Genomic DNA, 14776 nt, shown 5'->3' on the forward strand with positions numbered 1-14776 from the left:
CCATTGTGTTTTATGTTTTAGGTCATTGTGTTATATGTATTTATCATTATGACTAACGTTTCAGACCATTGTGTTATATGTATTCATTATTGTATTTTACGTTTCAGGTTATTGTGTAATATGTATTAATCATTGTGTTTTATGTATTAGATAATTTGTTGGTATTTTTCATTATGTTTACATATTATTATTACACAACGGTAATTTTCATTTTTTTATTTTTATATAACAAAATCATATTCATATTAAAAATAAAAAATAACTTTTGTTATCATGGTGAACTTTTTTAAAAAAAAATATCATATGAAAAAGTTATATATGTTTTAAACTGATGGTGAAATTAACATGTGACTTACATGTGGAAAAAGAAAATGTGTATTAGGCTATCATCTATGGTGGGGGGCTTCGAAGCCCCTCCACCATGTCACGTCAGCGCCACGTAAGCACCGGGAGCTTCGAAGCCCTATCCAATAATGTCCCGCTATGGTAAAGGCGTCCATTATATACATATATACATATGTATGTATGTGTGTTTGAGAGATAGAGAGAGAGGACCCCACCATCCAAGCCCCATCCACGCCCAGCTTCACAACCACCTTGACCACCGGCGCCCCACCACCAAGGGCGCCCCTTGGTGGTGTTGAGTGCCCATCGGCGCCTGCCACATCATCCGTTGAAGCCCCATAGCGACCAGTCTTATTAGTTTTATTCTATTTTTTCTTTGTTCCCAACTTGACACATGTCAATCAATTATGACTTTCACACTTCTCATTTTTGTTGGTATTTGTAGAATAATTTAACCCGTTTTTTTAGTTTATATGATGATTTAAATTTGAAAGCTGTTTCCTTTTTTTTATGGTGTAAAAATACACAATTACCCTCCATTAAAAAAAGGTTTTAGAATACAACACAATTTACAAAATTGTCATTGGTTATCATAACTACCCATTAGTCGACTATAAGGGTTAAAAAGTCTTCGTAGGATTTATATATCACGTGACATACTAAAAAAATTTTAATCTAAGAAAAACTATTGCTTATCATACTTAATTTAAAGAAAAATATTGTTTTTATGATGTAACTTGTTTAAAATAAATTAACGTCCAAAAAAGTGATAGGTGCTTAAAAATCATAGAGAAACATTGATTGAAGAAGAAATTAAATTAAATATATGGATAAAAATGATACAGACAAATTTGTAAGTTATGTCTTTTGATTTATAAAAGTTATTTTAAATTTAACTAAATGAAGAAAAAACTAATTTTATGATTAATGTTGAGTAGACAAAAGTTTATACATAGTTTGAAATATCACATTTATGTCCTCATGTGTCTTTCATATGATAGACTTAATAGAGAACTTGGATGATTGTTAGTGTAAACTATTCAAATCAAGGAAAAAATCCAAATAAATGATATTGTGTGAAAGTCATTTAATAAAAAATTGCCCATTTCTTAGTTTAGGTTACTCAAAGGAACAACATAAATATAATATAATATATCAAGCCTGGTTCAATATATTTTCTAAAACGACTCTTAATCTTAATTTATTCGTAATAACCTATGTACCTGCCATCTTAAAGGATTTGAACCATTCATTTTTGAACAGAGAGGAGAAAACTTACCACTAGGATGTCCTTTGGAGTCCCAAGTTCGATATATGGAACTGGATTCTATAACCTAGTTCAATAACTTAATATGTTTGATAAGGAAACGAGTTTTAATAACCTATTAGAACTCATTGATCAATTGAGTTATATTAGATATTTTTAAGCATCCAATCAGACTCCTTGAAATGCAGTTTAATTAGACGTTAACATGATCTAACTATCTTAGTGGATTATGCTGATTCACATTATGATCGATGATGGCTTGTTATTTTTATCGTAATGAAATCACCAATTGAAGGGTCAAGATCAAAAGTCACCTACTCTAATTCTAATTGTGACACAATGCTTGGTCAATTCCATATGAATCCAAGTTTAATTTTTATATATTATGTGATCATACTTTTTCTTATATTAGTCTCAAACGTGCATATTTGCATTAGTGATCGTTACCAAACAACAACTTGATAATCCACTTGTTCATCACCCCGTAGCTTCATTATTTGTTTAAACTAAATTACATACTAAATAAACAAATATTTATCAAATATTAGCAATAATAACGCAAAAGTTTACCGACAACATATCATAATAATTTAATTTTTTTAGAATTGATTACACACCCTCTAATAATATTTCGAAATCTACACATTTCGTTAACCACAGAACTAAAACCATTACCACTAAGAGAATGACATCTATTTCTAACACCTTATTAGGCCACCCGTCATGGGCCACTCCCCTGATTTTTTTTATAATTCGCAGCCTTAGTGTCACCTCAACTTTTCTTCTATCATCTAATTCCACAACGAAAAAGAACAAATATATGATTGGGTGAGAATGTGAGGGCGGAGTCACAAAAATGGGAGAAGTGAGAAAGACCAGCGTGAGAATCCCTCATGTCACTAGTGACCATGGGGGGAGATGCGTGGTGTTCTAATAATGTCATGAGTACCACCTCAGCATGTCCAATAACCGTCCGTAACCCACACCGAATGGTCTTGCCAACAGGCCAAAAGCATGTTCGTCACAACCATTTAACTAATAGGACATTAATTAAGTGTTCTATTATTTGTTTAAAGAATGTTTTATACCACTAAAAACAAATTTGAATTGAACATTTTTTTCATAATTATGTCAAATCAAAAAGTGATGCAGTTTTTCTAAAATTTATAAAAAAAAATGTGAGCCATCAAACTAGTAAGTTGAGATACAATGAATGGTTCGTAATAGTACTATATTGAGCTTTTGACCTAAGCACTTAACTTATTTTTAAGAAATAGAAAAACCACCCAGTTTACATAAAGTAAATATTGATCCATTTTAAACAATTTGAAATAGACTGTTGCCCCAATGTGTTTAAAATTCCAATTACTATTGTTCTACACTTCTACTATTATAAAATAAATGTACAATACCTAAAGTACACAATTTGATATATAATACTTGTTTAATGTATTTTTTTATTAGTTAAATAATATTTTTATTACTGTTTTAAAGTGTATAAAGCTTAATTGGGAGCATTTAATTTAATACATTTTTTAAAAGCGTGTAATTAAGAATTAAGTTGAAAAAAATTTAACTGTGAAAGTCACAGATAATAAAAAAGAATTAAGTTGAAAAAGAATATGAAAAAGAATATGGTAATATGGTAAGGTGTATCCCTCAATTTTAGATTTTGATGCTTCAAATTCAGCAAAGTGATTGTTGTATAGTTGTATATATGTAGTGTGGTTTATATTAGTTTGCCAAGAAAAGTTAAAACAAAACAAATATTTGGTCAAGTTATTAATTACTCCACTAATAATGAGGTAAACGGTCAAAATTTATTAAAATGTGTTCAACCTTTTTAATTTCTTTTACTATAAAAACATCATTATCTAATTAAAAAAATTAGCATTTTTAACCCAGTATATTTAATTTGGCTTAAATATACTAATCCTAACATCTTATCCAACTTGCCCCATTATTCTTTTTGCCATCCATATTGACTTTGAGATTAATATTTCAAACGTGGCGTGCTAAAAAAGTGGGAGTAGAACCATGAAGAATGTATAGTCTTTACAGTAAAATTGATGTTTTCCTAACAGGATAAAAACATATATATAAATCATACATGTATATATATGGATAATAAATTTATGTCGGGTGTTTCTATACGTACACAACTGAAAAGGGGATCGTACTTTTATACATGTGTATATTATTATGTGGCTACCCTATAAGGGCATATAGCATATACTATGCCCATGGCTTCATCTAATACAAACATATACATGGATGCGTACATATAGAGCAACATAAGATGACCTATACGTACGAGTAAATCATACAACGATATATGACCATGTAACATCGACTTTTTAGGATAATGATGAATAACGTAAGTGATGCGTGAATGCCACACTTTTATGTTTCCGGTATGGGGATTATATAAATGCTTAAAAAACTGATCAATCCTATATGCGGGTAAAATAAGAATAAAACTTTTACCCGCATAATATAAAATATGTATATAATTTACAAAAATATTATACTTTCAAATGTGTACAACAAATTATAACAATGAGTAGAACTGTAAAAGTTAGAAAGATGAAATTTATGCAAGTTCACCTTCATATATGTAAAGTTTTAACAAAGTTTTAAACATTTTAAACAAGTATAATTTACCAATTTAATTATTCCAAATCCCACTTAGGCAGTTTCCATAGTTTATTAAGTGGAGAAAACAATCAAAGGGCTCTGGTGCTCAAATTTCCATGTCATATCCTCATGATCTCAACTATAAATATAGCTTCATTCCATGCTAGATTCTCATCCCACCCTCATTTTATCTGATTTTAAATATCACATCAGATTTTTGAAAGAAAAAAAAAAACTAAGTTATGGGTTCACCACTAGATAGCTATATCTCTCTTCTATGTGTGATTATGATACTTTTGCCTTCATTGTGCTACAGCCAAGACTCTTATGTCTCTTCTAGAGCAACTTATTATGGTAGCCCTGATAGCTTTGGGACTCCAAGTAAATACTTACATCCTTTTACTCTTTTTTATTCTTTTGTTTACTTTGTTTTAATGTCAACCAACATATCATGATCGTAATGTGTGTATCAGCCGGAGCTTGCGGGTATAAAGAATATGGAAGCACCATTAATGGTGGTGAAGTGACTGGAGTCTCTAAGCTCTTCAAAAATGGTACTGGTTGCGGTGCATGTTATCTGGTAAGCGCCGCCGCCTAACCGGTGTCATATTAAATTGGTTTTGAAAAGTACAAAGTTAAAACAATCATCATCGTCATCGTACTCAGTAAATCCCACCAATAGCAAAGCTATGGTAGGGTCTGAGAAAGATAAGATGTAGACAGCCTTACATCTACCCCATAGGAATAGAGAGGCTGCTTCCGGTCAGACCCCCGGCTCGATAGTAGTTTTGCATCAAGCCTTGAACATAAGGCACGTAACACTCAACCATCGGCAAACCGGCCAATTGGTGCATGTGCCCTTGTCTTTCGGCTATCAACGCCACCACATGATGCCTGATTAACATTCCGACATTTTTAACGTTATTTTCACGAGATTAGTCTAATAACGTCAAAATTAGTGCAATTTCAATTTTGCCCACCCTAGGTTCACACATATATACATTATATGTGCGCCGCAAGCAGGGCGTTATGGAAATGTAAATTATGCTAAAACCTAGAATCAGTATAGATGAGTTATGGAAATGTAAAGGTAGAGGTGACGAAATAGGTTGCGGATACATGAACTTTCGTTAGGGGCTAGAGTGGGTCATGTCCGAAAAGCGCAAAATAAATGATTTATAGAAAGATATGGGAAAATATGGGCTGGTTAAAAAAGGGTGACGACTGACGAGTCGAGGCAAAATGGATAGTTTCTAAAAAGCGGGATTAATTTAAATAAATGTTGACTTACACCTACTCTAAAATTTTAGATAATAAAAACAACCAAACTTTATGTAAATTAAAAGTCAAAATCTTTTATTTTCACACAAAAGCTACAAAAGATTGATTGTATATTCAACTCCATTTCTACTATTGACCTTCATGATATATATCTTTCAACAGGTTAGATGCAAGTATTCCCAGCATTGCAGTGAAGAGGGCACCAAAGTGGTGGTTACTGACCACGGTGAAGGCGACAACACAGATTTCATCCTCAGCGCCCGCGCCTACAGTAAACTTGCACTTCAAGGACAAGCAGAAATACTATTTTCATATGGCGTGGTTGACATCGAATACAAGAGGATTTCATGCCAGTATCCAGGCTATAGTCTTGTGTTCAAAGTTCATGAACACAGTAAATTTCCTAATTACCTTGCACTCATCCCTATATACCAAGCCGGTGTCAGCGAAATCACTGCTGTCGAATTATGGCAGGTAACATACAAATTAAAAACTACATGATTCAATTATACAATCAACAAAAGAAAATGATATTAATATGTTTACACAATTCAGGAGGATTGCAAAGAATGGAGGGGTATGAGGCGGGCATTCGGAGCGGTATGGGACATGCCTAACCCACCAGAGGGAGCTATAAACTTGAGGTTCCAAGTGAGTGGTTCGAACTGGATTCAACTTAAAAGTTTGATTCCAAGTGAGTGGAAGGCTGGGGCTACCTACAACACTGCTATACAACTTGATTAAATGAAGCACCATCATTAGGAATATGAAAGATCTATATCATACATACTATATATACATATATCTATATGTATGTATATATATATATATATACATACCTCATGATGCATGTAATACTTTGTTGTTTGTTGTTGTGGTTAAATTTATGTGTTTATGGTAGTCGTGCTCGAATAAAGCCCACGGGTTCATGTAATGATCATGTCTTTTGAAATATAATCTATAGATATAAAAGGTTAAGCTTAAGGTTTCTCATATATATATATATATATATATAATCGATTGATAAATCTAAATGAGTAGCCAGAACATATTTCCTAATTACAAGTGAGAGCTACATAATAGAGAAAGTCATGTAAAATGATGGCCACTTTGACCAACCTAAACAATGAAACAACTTTTTGTAAAGGATTATCAATTGCATTACTAAATAAATGAGTATCACTTACGGCATGCCATCAACGGCTTTCTGACTGAGATCTAAGAAAAACCTTTAAAATATTAAAAATAGTGTTTCCCTTCAAAATTTCGTCACTTTGGTAATACATATGTAATGTTGGATTGGGGTTTTACGATAAGATTACTACTTATTCTTTTCAGACTAATGTCGGTGTGAGGCCCATTACTAACGAATTTTCCACAAGAAATCCGTCGGTTTATGATCTTATATATACTAAACCCATTTACGCCTTGACATCGCCATCGATTGTTTCGTTTTTTTATAGAAATGGTAATCTTGATGTACTTAAACTATATCTATTGTTTTTGGGCTTGGCTTGTAGGAGGAGTTACTATCGAGCATAGGTAGAATTTTGTTGGAACAGGTGGTCTCGGAAATTAAACACTTTGTAATTAGTGTGTCTTGTGCTACATCAATAACAAAATTACAATCCGGTGCCAAGAGGTTTATTCGCATGTGTGCATATATAATCTCTATGTACACATTTAAATGTATTTTATTTGTGTGTTGCGTTGCCCCTTCGCGCGTTGGGACACGGGGTTTTGCCCTTTAATTTGACTAAAATGTCTGCTTATTATATAAAAGTATAAAACCCTACATTAGTTAATGAGGGGTCTTGAAAATGAAATTAATTTGTAAGGTTTGTCATATTTGAGAATGTTATGGACTATATAATTAATAATTGAATATATTCCTATCTGTGTGTGTGTCACGAGGGTCGTTGGTTCCATCAGTAATCTGTCATCTACAATATGCACATACACAAATAAAATATTGTATGACGAGGGTCATTGGTTCCATCGGTAAGCCTTTGATAGCATCCTCGGTAATCCATTAACAAATAAATTATCATGGCCCACATCACCGACATACCTTCACCGACGCATACTTATTGGTAACTATGACTTTCACCGACTTGCAAACAAAAATGTTCGCCAGTGATATATTCATTTGTTTAATAGTGTAAGAATATCTACACATGCTCAATAAAAATAGATGCAATCGTCCGTAGGGACGTACATCATGGCGAAATTTATGCAACCTCAAGACGGGACCAATTAAAGGTACCCTAGGGATGGATTCATGCAACTCGGCTCCAACCCCATGGGATAGATTTTTGTTTTTGAGCCGAGGCGTGACTGAATTTACTTTCATAGACAACCGTATAACTACTCTAAACTATAACAACAAGTTAAATATATTTTTTATATATAAATGGTGATTTACTTTAATTTCCCAGCATAATTTTATTATAACAAAATAATTGGTACTAATTTAGTAAGCACTACGATTAGATAGAACACAAGGAAATGACAAGTTGACAACCCAAAGTATGAATTTTATATTCAAAATTCTCTTCAAGGTGACTTTCCTTTATTAGAAAAGTGACGTAGCCACTTCGCACTAATGTATTTCAATTTTGATGCTCTTGAATAGTCTTGATGTTTCCGTATTCACACGAGGTGCAAATCTGCCGAACATGGCACTCAAAAGGAGATTGACTGGTGGGACCAACCATGGTGAAGGATCCCGTCCTAAACTAAACTAAAAGAATCATAATAATGATGGATGAGTAAAAAAACTAAATGCGTCACATCAGATTCGTATCCATTCAGTTTCAAACAAGAAAAATTCTTATCTTTTCTACAACATTACATCCATTTTTAGGCTATACGTAGTGGGCGTGGATTAGGGGCGAATTTGGGCGCGAACAACCCCCCCCCCCCCCGGCGATATGTGGGCGATTTGGGCCGGGGGCGGCTTGTATTTTTCGCCGTGATGTTTAAAAAATAATATTATTATATTCAAATGACCGTTTGCAACGGTAAAACTTTAAAAAAAATTAATTAATTAAAACAATATATATATATATATATAAATAAACATACACCTTCTTCTCCATTTCGTACACAATTCTTACCCAAATTCTTCAAAAAATCTAGCAAAATGAATCCTACAAACAACCCGAACTAATCGAATTCCGTGGAACTCACCGCTACCCTGAGATAAATCATCAAAAAACACAAAAAGTGTGTCGAGGAACTCAACGATGCCATGAGAAAACAGCAAACAACACGAAAAGATTGTCGCTATGTTGAAATTGCGAGAAATGAGTAAAGAATACGAATCCCTCAAAGCGGCCGGGTTACACGAAGAGGCCGCATTATTGTAACGACAACGAATTGAAAAAATGTGCGAATATTATGGATATTAGTATTTTTTTAGTTATGTATTTTTTATTTTTTAGTTATGTATTTTTTTGTATTTCTTTTTAATTCTAATGCATTTTTATTTAATTATTTAAATAAATTGGTTTTTATTTAATTAGATTAATTATAAAAAGAAAATAATAAAAAAAAATATTGTGGGCCCAACTTGTAGTCCCTACATCATTAGGCCAAGTGTAGTGGGCTACAATTTGGGACGAGAAGAGGCGAAAAAGGGCGCAAACACCGCCCCCGGGGCGATATTTGGGCGATTAGGGGCGCGGGCGAGTTCTTCCTATCGTCTGGAAGAAAGGCGAATTCTGACTTGGTGGGGCCGGCATGTATGGAGTGTGTGTTATATATACATACATATATATTATTATTATATTATATTTGTAGCCCCTACACCATTACACCCCAAAAACAAATTCTCATCCCTTGCTGACTGGGCGCCACATGGCGCAAAACGCCCCAATTTGTAGCCCCTCCACTACACATAGGCTTACACCCAAAAACAAATTCACACCCTTTGCTGACTGGGCGTCACGTGTCACAATTCGACCCCAATTATAGCCCCTCCACTACACATAGCCTTAAACACCCCTATATTATACATAATCACCCACTTTTATATTTGATTTCTATAAACTCAAATACTTTTATAAACTCAAATATTTTTATAGGTATCTTACTTTTTATTTCATTTAAAAAAAATAAGTTCTAGCAAATAAAATAAAAATAAAAATAATAAAGGTCATATAAATAAAAATTTAAAATCGCATAAACAATAAATAAACCAACCACACGCAAACACACAAAAAAAACTATTAAATTTTTTTAAAAGTACATAACCAATAATATTTTTATATTAAAAATTTTACCTTTGAAAGTAAAAACAAACAAAAAGAAAGGTAATAAAAGTGGGGGTTGAAATTGGTTTCAAAATTTAAATGGAAAATTAATTAGATTGAACCCACTTATCATGCTTATATTCATCCAGTTTTGTCGATATGCTCTAAACTGAACACTGCCTCCAATGTACATTTATCCAATTCAGAATTTTGAACAATGTCACGTCAGAACTAAATATTACACTGGAGATGCTCTAAGAACATATAGTACACGTTAAAAATTTTAGTTTATATGCATTTAATATTTTGCATTCATTTTGTATATCCTTTCCTCACTTAGCTCTTAGCCATGTTCACAGAGTTTTATTTAATGAGTGAAGAGAAATTATTTGAAAAGATATTTTTAATTTTTTATTAAATAGAAACATAAATATTACATCAACATAGCAGGTAGACGGGCAACAATCGAGTGACACATCTATAATTAATTTTCCATTTAAATTTTGAAACCAATTTCAACCCCCCACATTTATTACCTTTTTTTTTGTTTGTTTTTACTTTCAACGGGTAAAATTTTTAATATAAAAATATTATTGGTTATGTACTTTTAAAAAAATTAATAGTTTTTTTTTTGTGTGTTTGCGTGTGGTTGGTTTATTTATTGTTTATGCAATTTTAAATTTTTATTTATATGACTTTTATTATTTTTATTTTATTTGCTAGAACTTATTTTTTTTAAATGAAATAAAAAGTAAGATACCTATAAAAATATTTGAGTTTATAAAAGTATTAATTTTCCATTTAAATTTTGAAACCAATTTCAACCCCTACTTTTATTACCTTTCTTTTTGTTTGTTTTTACTTTCAACAGTGAAATTTTTAATATAAAAATATTATTGGTTATGTACTTCTAAAAAAATTTAATAGTTTTTTTTTGTGTGTTTACGTGTGGTTGGTTTATTTATTGTTTATGCAATTTTAAATTTTTATTTATATGACTTTTATTATTTTTATTTTTATTTTATTTGCTAGAACTTATTTTTTTTAAATGAAATAAAAAGTAAGATACCTATAAAAATATTTGAGTTTATGATTAAAAAAAATTGTTCCCAAAAATTCTATAATCGAGTGACACATCCGAATACAGACAATATTAATGAATTATTAAAAAAAATCTCCTCTCCGTCATGGATAATTATAAAACGAAGTTTTATATGGTGTGTGGCATTTATATAAGAACAGTTGTGTCATGTCAATAAAAAGTGGAAATTTAGTCGTAGTGTTTGAATCTTTACGTAGCAATCGGACAGTTATGGAGCTGTTCAAACTTGCACGATTTGGCATTTACTTTCTTACTAGTTTTTCGATTAGTTACATTTTTTGCTTTATATTTGCAAATATTAATTCTCTCTTTTTATTCACGTGTAGTAATGTTTAGTTATTTAAGGAAAAAGAAAAATAAAGTTTTTTAGCCAAAATAACAAGGGATGAATTTAAAAAAACCTCAAAAATAACAAAAATAAAGTTTTTTTAGCCACAATAACAAAATAAAGTTTTTTTGGAGATGAATTTCAGAAAATCTCAAAAAATCACTTTTTTGAAAACCCACGTGGAAAATAGAAACCATTTGAAACATCACGTTAAAGATTGTTTTCAATAGGTAAGTTTTCATGCAAAATCCAACGTGTAAGACAGATTTGATCTGAAAACTCGCGTGGTAGGTGAGGAGCATTGACATGTGTCAATTTGTGATTGGTTGTTGAAAACTCTCAATGACACGTGGAAGACGGATTTCGAGGGCTATTTTGAGAATTTTTAAATTTAGAGGGCTATTTTGGAGATTCTATCTCCTAAAAAGGACTATTTTAGGAATTTTACCATATAACAATCCTGTAATTCCTATGCTGAATGTCCCATTTGGTCTTATAGTATCAAGATGCTGAATAAAACTTTATGTTTTCAAATGTTAAATAATAAAATAAATAAGGTGTTCAAAAAGATAATTATAAATCCTTAATAAAACGAATGTAGACAGATATGTATACTAGATTAATTAATAAAACACTGTTACCGTAAATCTTGCTAGATTAATGGATTTGGTCCAAGAATAAATCAACATAAGAGAAGTGAGTGTATACTAGTAAAAGTTTGCTTCTATTGCACTTTCCCAAGTATTATGACTTACCTGAAAGTTGGAGTAAATGCTGTATTGAATTCAAGAATTTAGTTCATGAATTAGCCTGCATTATTATCTTTATATCTTTATATATATATATATATATATATATATATATATACATACACACACCCTATCTTCAGTTCTTCAATCTTCATACTCCTCAAGATTTCGAGTCTCACCGAACGAAAAAGATGCAGAAACAATCAGTTTATTCTGTAGAAAATGGAGATGTCAATGGCTACTTAGATGATGATGGTAGAGTTAGAAGAACAGGTATATATATGCATAATGCAGAATTTTATATATTGTATAACTAATGCATGTGAGTTCTTGTGATTATTAATGCCCTGCTTGCGGTGCGCTCATATAATGTATATATGTGTGAACCCTCGGGTGGGCAAAAGCGAAATTGCACTAATTTTGACGTTATTTTACTAATCTCGTGAAAATAACGTTAAAAGTGGCGGAAGGTTAATTAGGCATCATGTGGTGGCGTTGATAGCCGAAAGACAATGGTACATGCACCAATCGGCGGTGTCCCGATGGATGAGTGTTATTTGCCTTATGTCCAAGGCTTGATGCAAGACTACTATCGAGCCAGGGGTCTCACCGGAAGTAGCCTCTCTATTCCTAAAGGGTAGAGGTAAGGCTGTCTACATCTTACCCTCCTCAGACTCTACCATAGCTTTGCTATTGGTGGAATATACTGAGTACGATGATGATGATGATGAGTTCTTGTGATTATTAGGTTTTCTGTATGAAATTGTTGTTTTGTTTCAAGGAACATTGGCTACTACAAGTGCACATATCATGACTGTGGTGATAGGATCCGGCGTGTTGTCGTTATCGTGGTGTTTGGCTCAGTTAGGCTGGATTATTGGAGTTCCTTTACTAGCGGTGTTTGCGATCATCACGTGGTATACGTGCCTCTTGCTTACGGATTGTTATAGGTCTCCTGATCCTGTTACTGGTACCCGAAACTATAATTATACGCAAGCTGTCAAAGTTAATCTCGGTACGTTTATGCTATTAATCAAAGTATATGTTTTTTTTAATTGTGTTATTCTTGGATATAAAAAGACTTCTATAGGTTTTATAAGAAATCTATAATCATATTGTGGCAACAGGAGGATTTAAATACAAATTATGTGGATTATCTCAATATGCCATTCAAGTTGGTGGCAGCATTGGGTACACTATCACTTCAGCCATCAGTATGGCGTAAGCAATAACTATATACCAAAAAACTTATAGTTTGATTGCTTTTAGTTACCTAGCTACCTAATATTTTGTTATATCTTATGGTTAACCAGGGCGGTTAAAAGGTCAAACTGTTTTCATAAGCACGGACACAACATCGGTTGTCACACGTTGAACAATTCATACGTATTGATCTTCGCGTCTATAGAGATCGTTTTGAGCCAAATCCCAAACTTCCACAAGCTCTCGCTTGTTTCGGTTGTTGCCACCATCATGTCTTTCGCTTATGCTGGCATTGGCTTTGCTCTCTCAGTTGCAAAAGTTGTAGGTGAGAAAAAAATATTTTCAAGCAAGATTTAAATGATTGTCACAATGTTGCTAGAAGTCTATAATTTGTTTTTTTTTGGGGGTTCGATGATAATAGGAGGTGCATCCGCGGAAACAAGTCTAACAGGTAAAGCAATCGGACCAGACATGACTAGCACGGATAAAATGTGGAATGCTTTCTCCGCGGTTGGAGATATCGCTTTTGCTTATTCTTTCAGTCTAGTCCTCCTTGAAATCCAGCCAATTAATCTTTTCTAGTGACTTGCTTCTATTCAGTTAGTCCAAATACGAGTTTGTCAATTCTCAGCTACGTACGTTCGATATGTATATGCTAATGGATGTTTATGAAAATTTAGGATACACTAAAACAAAGTCCTCCAGAAAACAAAGTAATGAAAAAGTCTTGCACAATAGGAATTGGAGCATCTACCTTGTTGTATATGCTATGTGGGATACTCGGGTACTTAGCATTCGGGAATGATTCATCTGGGAATTACTTGACAGGGTTCGGTTTCTATGAACCATTTTGGCTAGTCGACGTTGGTAACATATGCGTTGTTATTCATCTTCTTGGAGCATTCCAGGTACATATACTTATAGTACATTAATCTACTAGTCAATTTAAAACTTTGATTACATTTGATTATATTTTTAGGTAATTATCCAACCGTTTTATGCGTTTGTGGAGAATTGGAGACGGGAAATGTGGCCAGGATGCAAATTCATTGAGAGAGAATATATATTTGGAAAATACAGTATCAATCTGTTTCGGTTAACATGGAGGACGAGTTACGTTATACTAGCAACGCTAGTCGCGTTGATGTTTCCATTCTTTAACAGTTTTATGGGACTTATAGGTTCAGTAACATACTGGCCATTGACCATATACTTCCCAATAGAGATGTATATATCAAGGGCAAAGATTCCAAGGGGTTCATTCACATGGATTTGGTTAAAGCTTTTGACCTTCATATGCTTACTTGTAGCACTTCTTGCTGCCGCTGGATCAATACGAGGCCTCGCTGTCTCCTTCTCTAGCTTCAAGATCTTTCGTTCGGTGTCCTAGATTCGTGAAAACTAGTCTTGGCTGTTACAAACTTATATCCATAGTTTCTTTCTTAAATTGTAAAAGAGTATTTGTGAACCTATAGCTAATGCTAAAAGTACCCAATTATATTTTGGTAGTCTTTGTTTCTGTTGTTTTAAGTGTTTAACAGTTTCATTTTTAGATAACCAGGGACGTCTGCGCAGAAACCAACTGGATCCGCAGGACCAACCATGCTC

At 32.9% G+C, this 14776-nt stretch overlaps 2 protein-coding genes across 2 annotated transcripts; both read left to right on the forward strand.

The window, feature by feature from the left end:
* Positions 1-4236: 4236 nt before the first annotated feature.
* On the forward strand, positions 4237-6326 carry LOC143604178 (expansin-like B1). The gene is made up of 4 exons (XM_077080738.1): positions 4237-4630; positions 4723-4829; positions 5693-6004; positions 6086-6326. The coding sequence occupies exons 1-4, from the start codon at positions 4492-4494 to the stop codon at positions 6272-6274; spliced, it is 747 nt and encodes a 248-aa protein (XP_076936853.1). The 5' UTR covers positions 4237-4491; the 3' UTR covers positions 6275-6326.
* A 5830-nt stretch (positions 6327-12156) lies between these two features.
* Positions 12157-14558, forward strand: LOC143604176 (amino acid permease 6-like). Its single transcript, XM_077080737.1, has 7 exons — positions 12157-12238; positions 12714-12980; positions 13093-13186; positions 13279-13493; positions 13590-13730; positions 13847-14076; positions 14148-14558. The coding sequence occupies exons 1-7, from the start codon at positions 12157-12159 to the stop codon at positions 14556-14558; spliced, it is 1440 nt and encodes a 479-aa protein (XP_076936852.1).
* Positions 14559-14776: the final 218 nt, after the last annotated feature.

This window comes from Bidens hawaiensis, unplaced genomic scaffold (assembly GCF_021521415.1).
Source record: "Bidens hawaiensis isolate Kalapana, Puna unplaced genomic scaffold, B.hawaiensis_p1.1 tig00064124_1, whole genome shotgun sequence".
NCBI classification, from domain to species: domain Eukaryota; kingdom Viridiplantae; phylum Streptophyta; class Magnoliopsida; order Asterales; family Asteraceae; genus Bidens; species Bidens hawaiensis.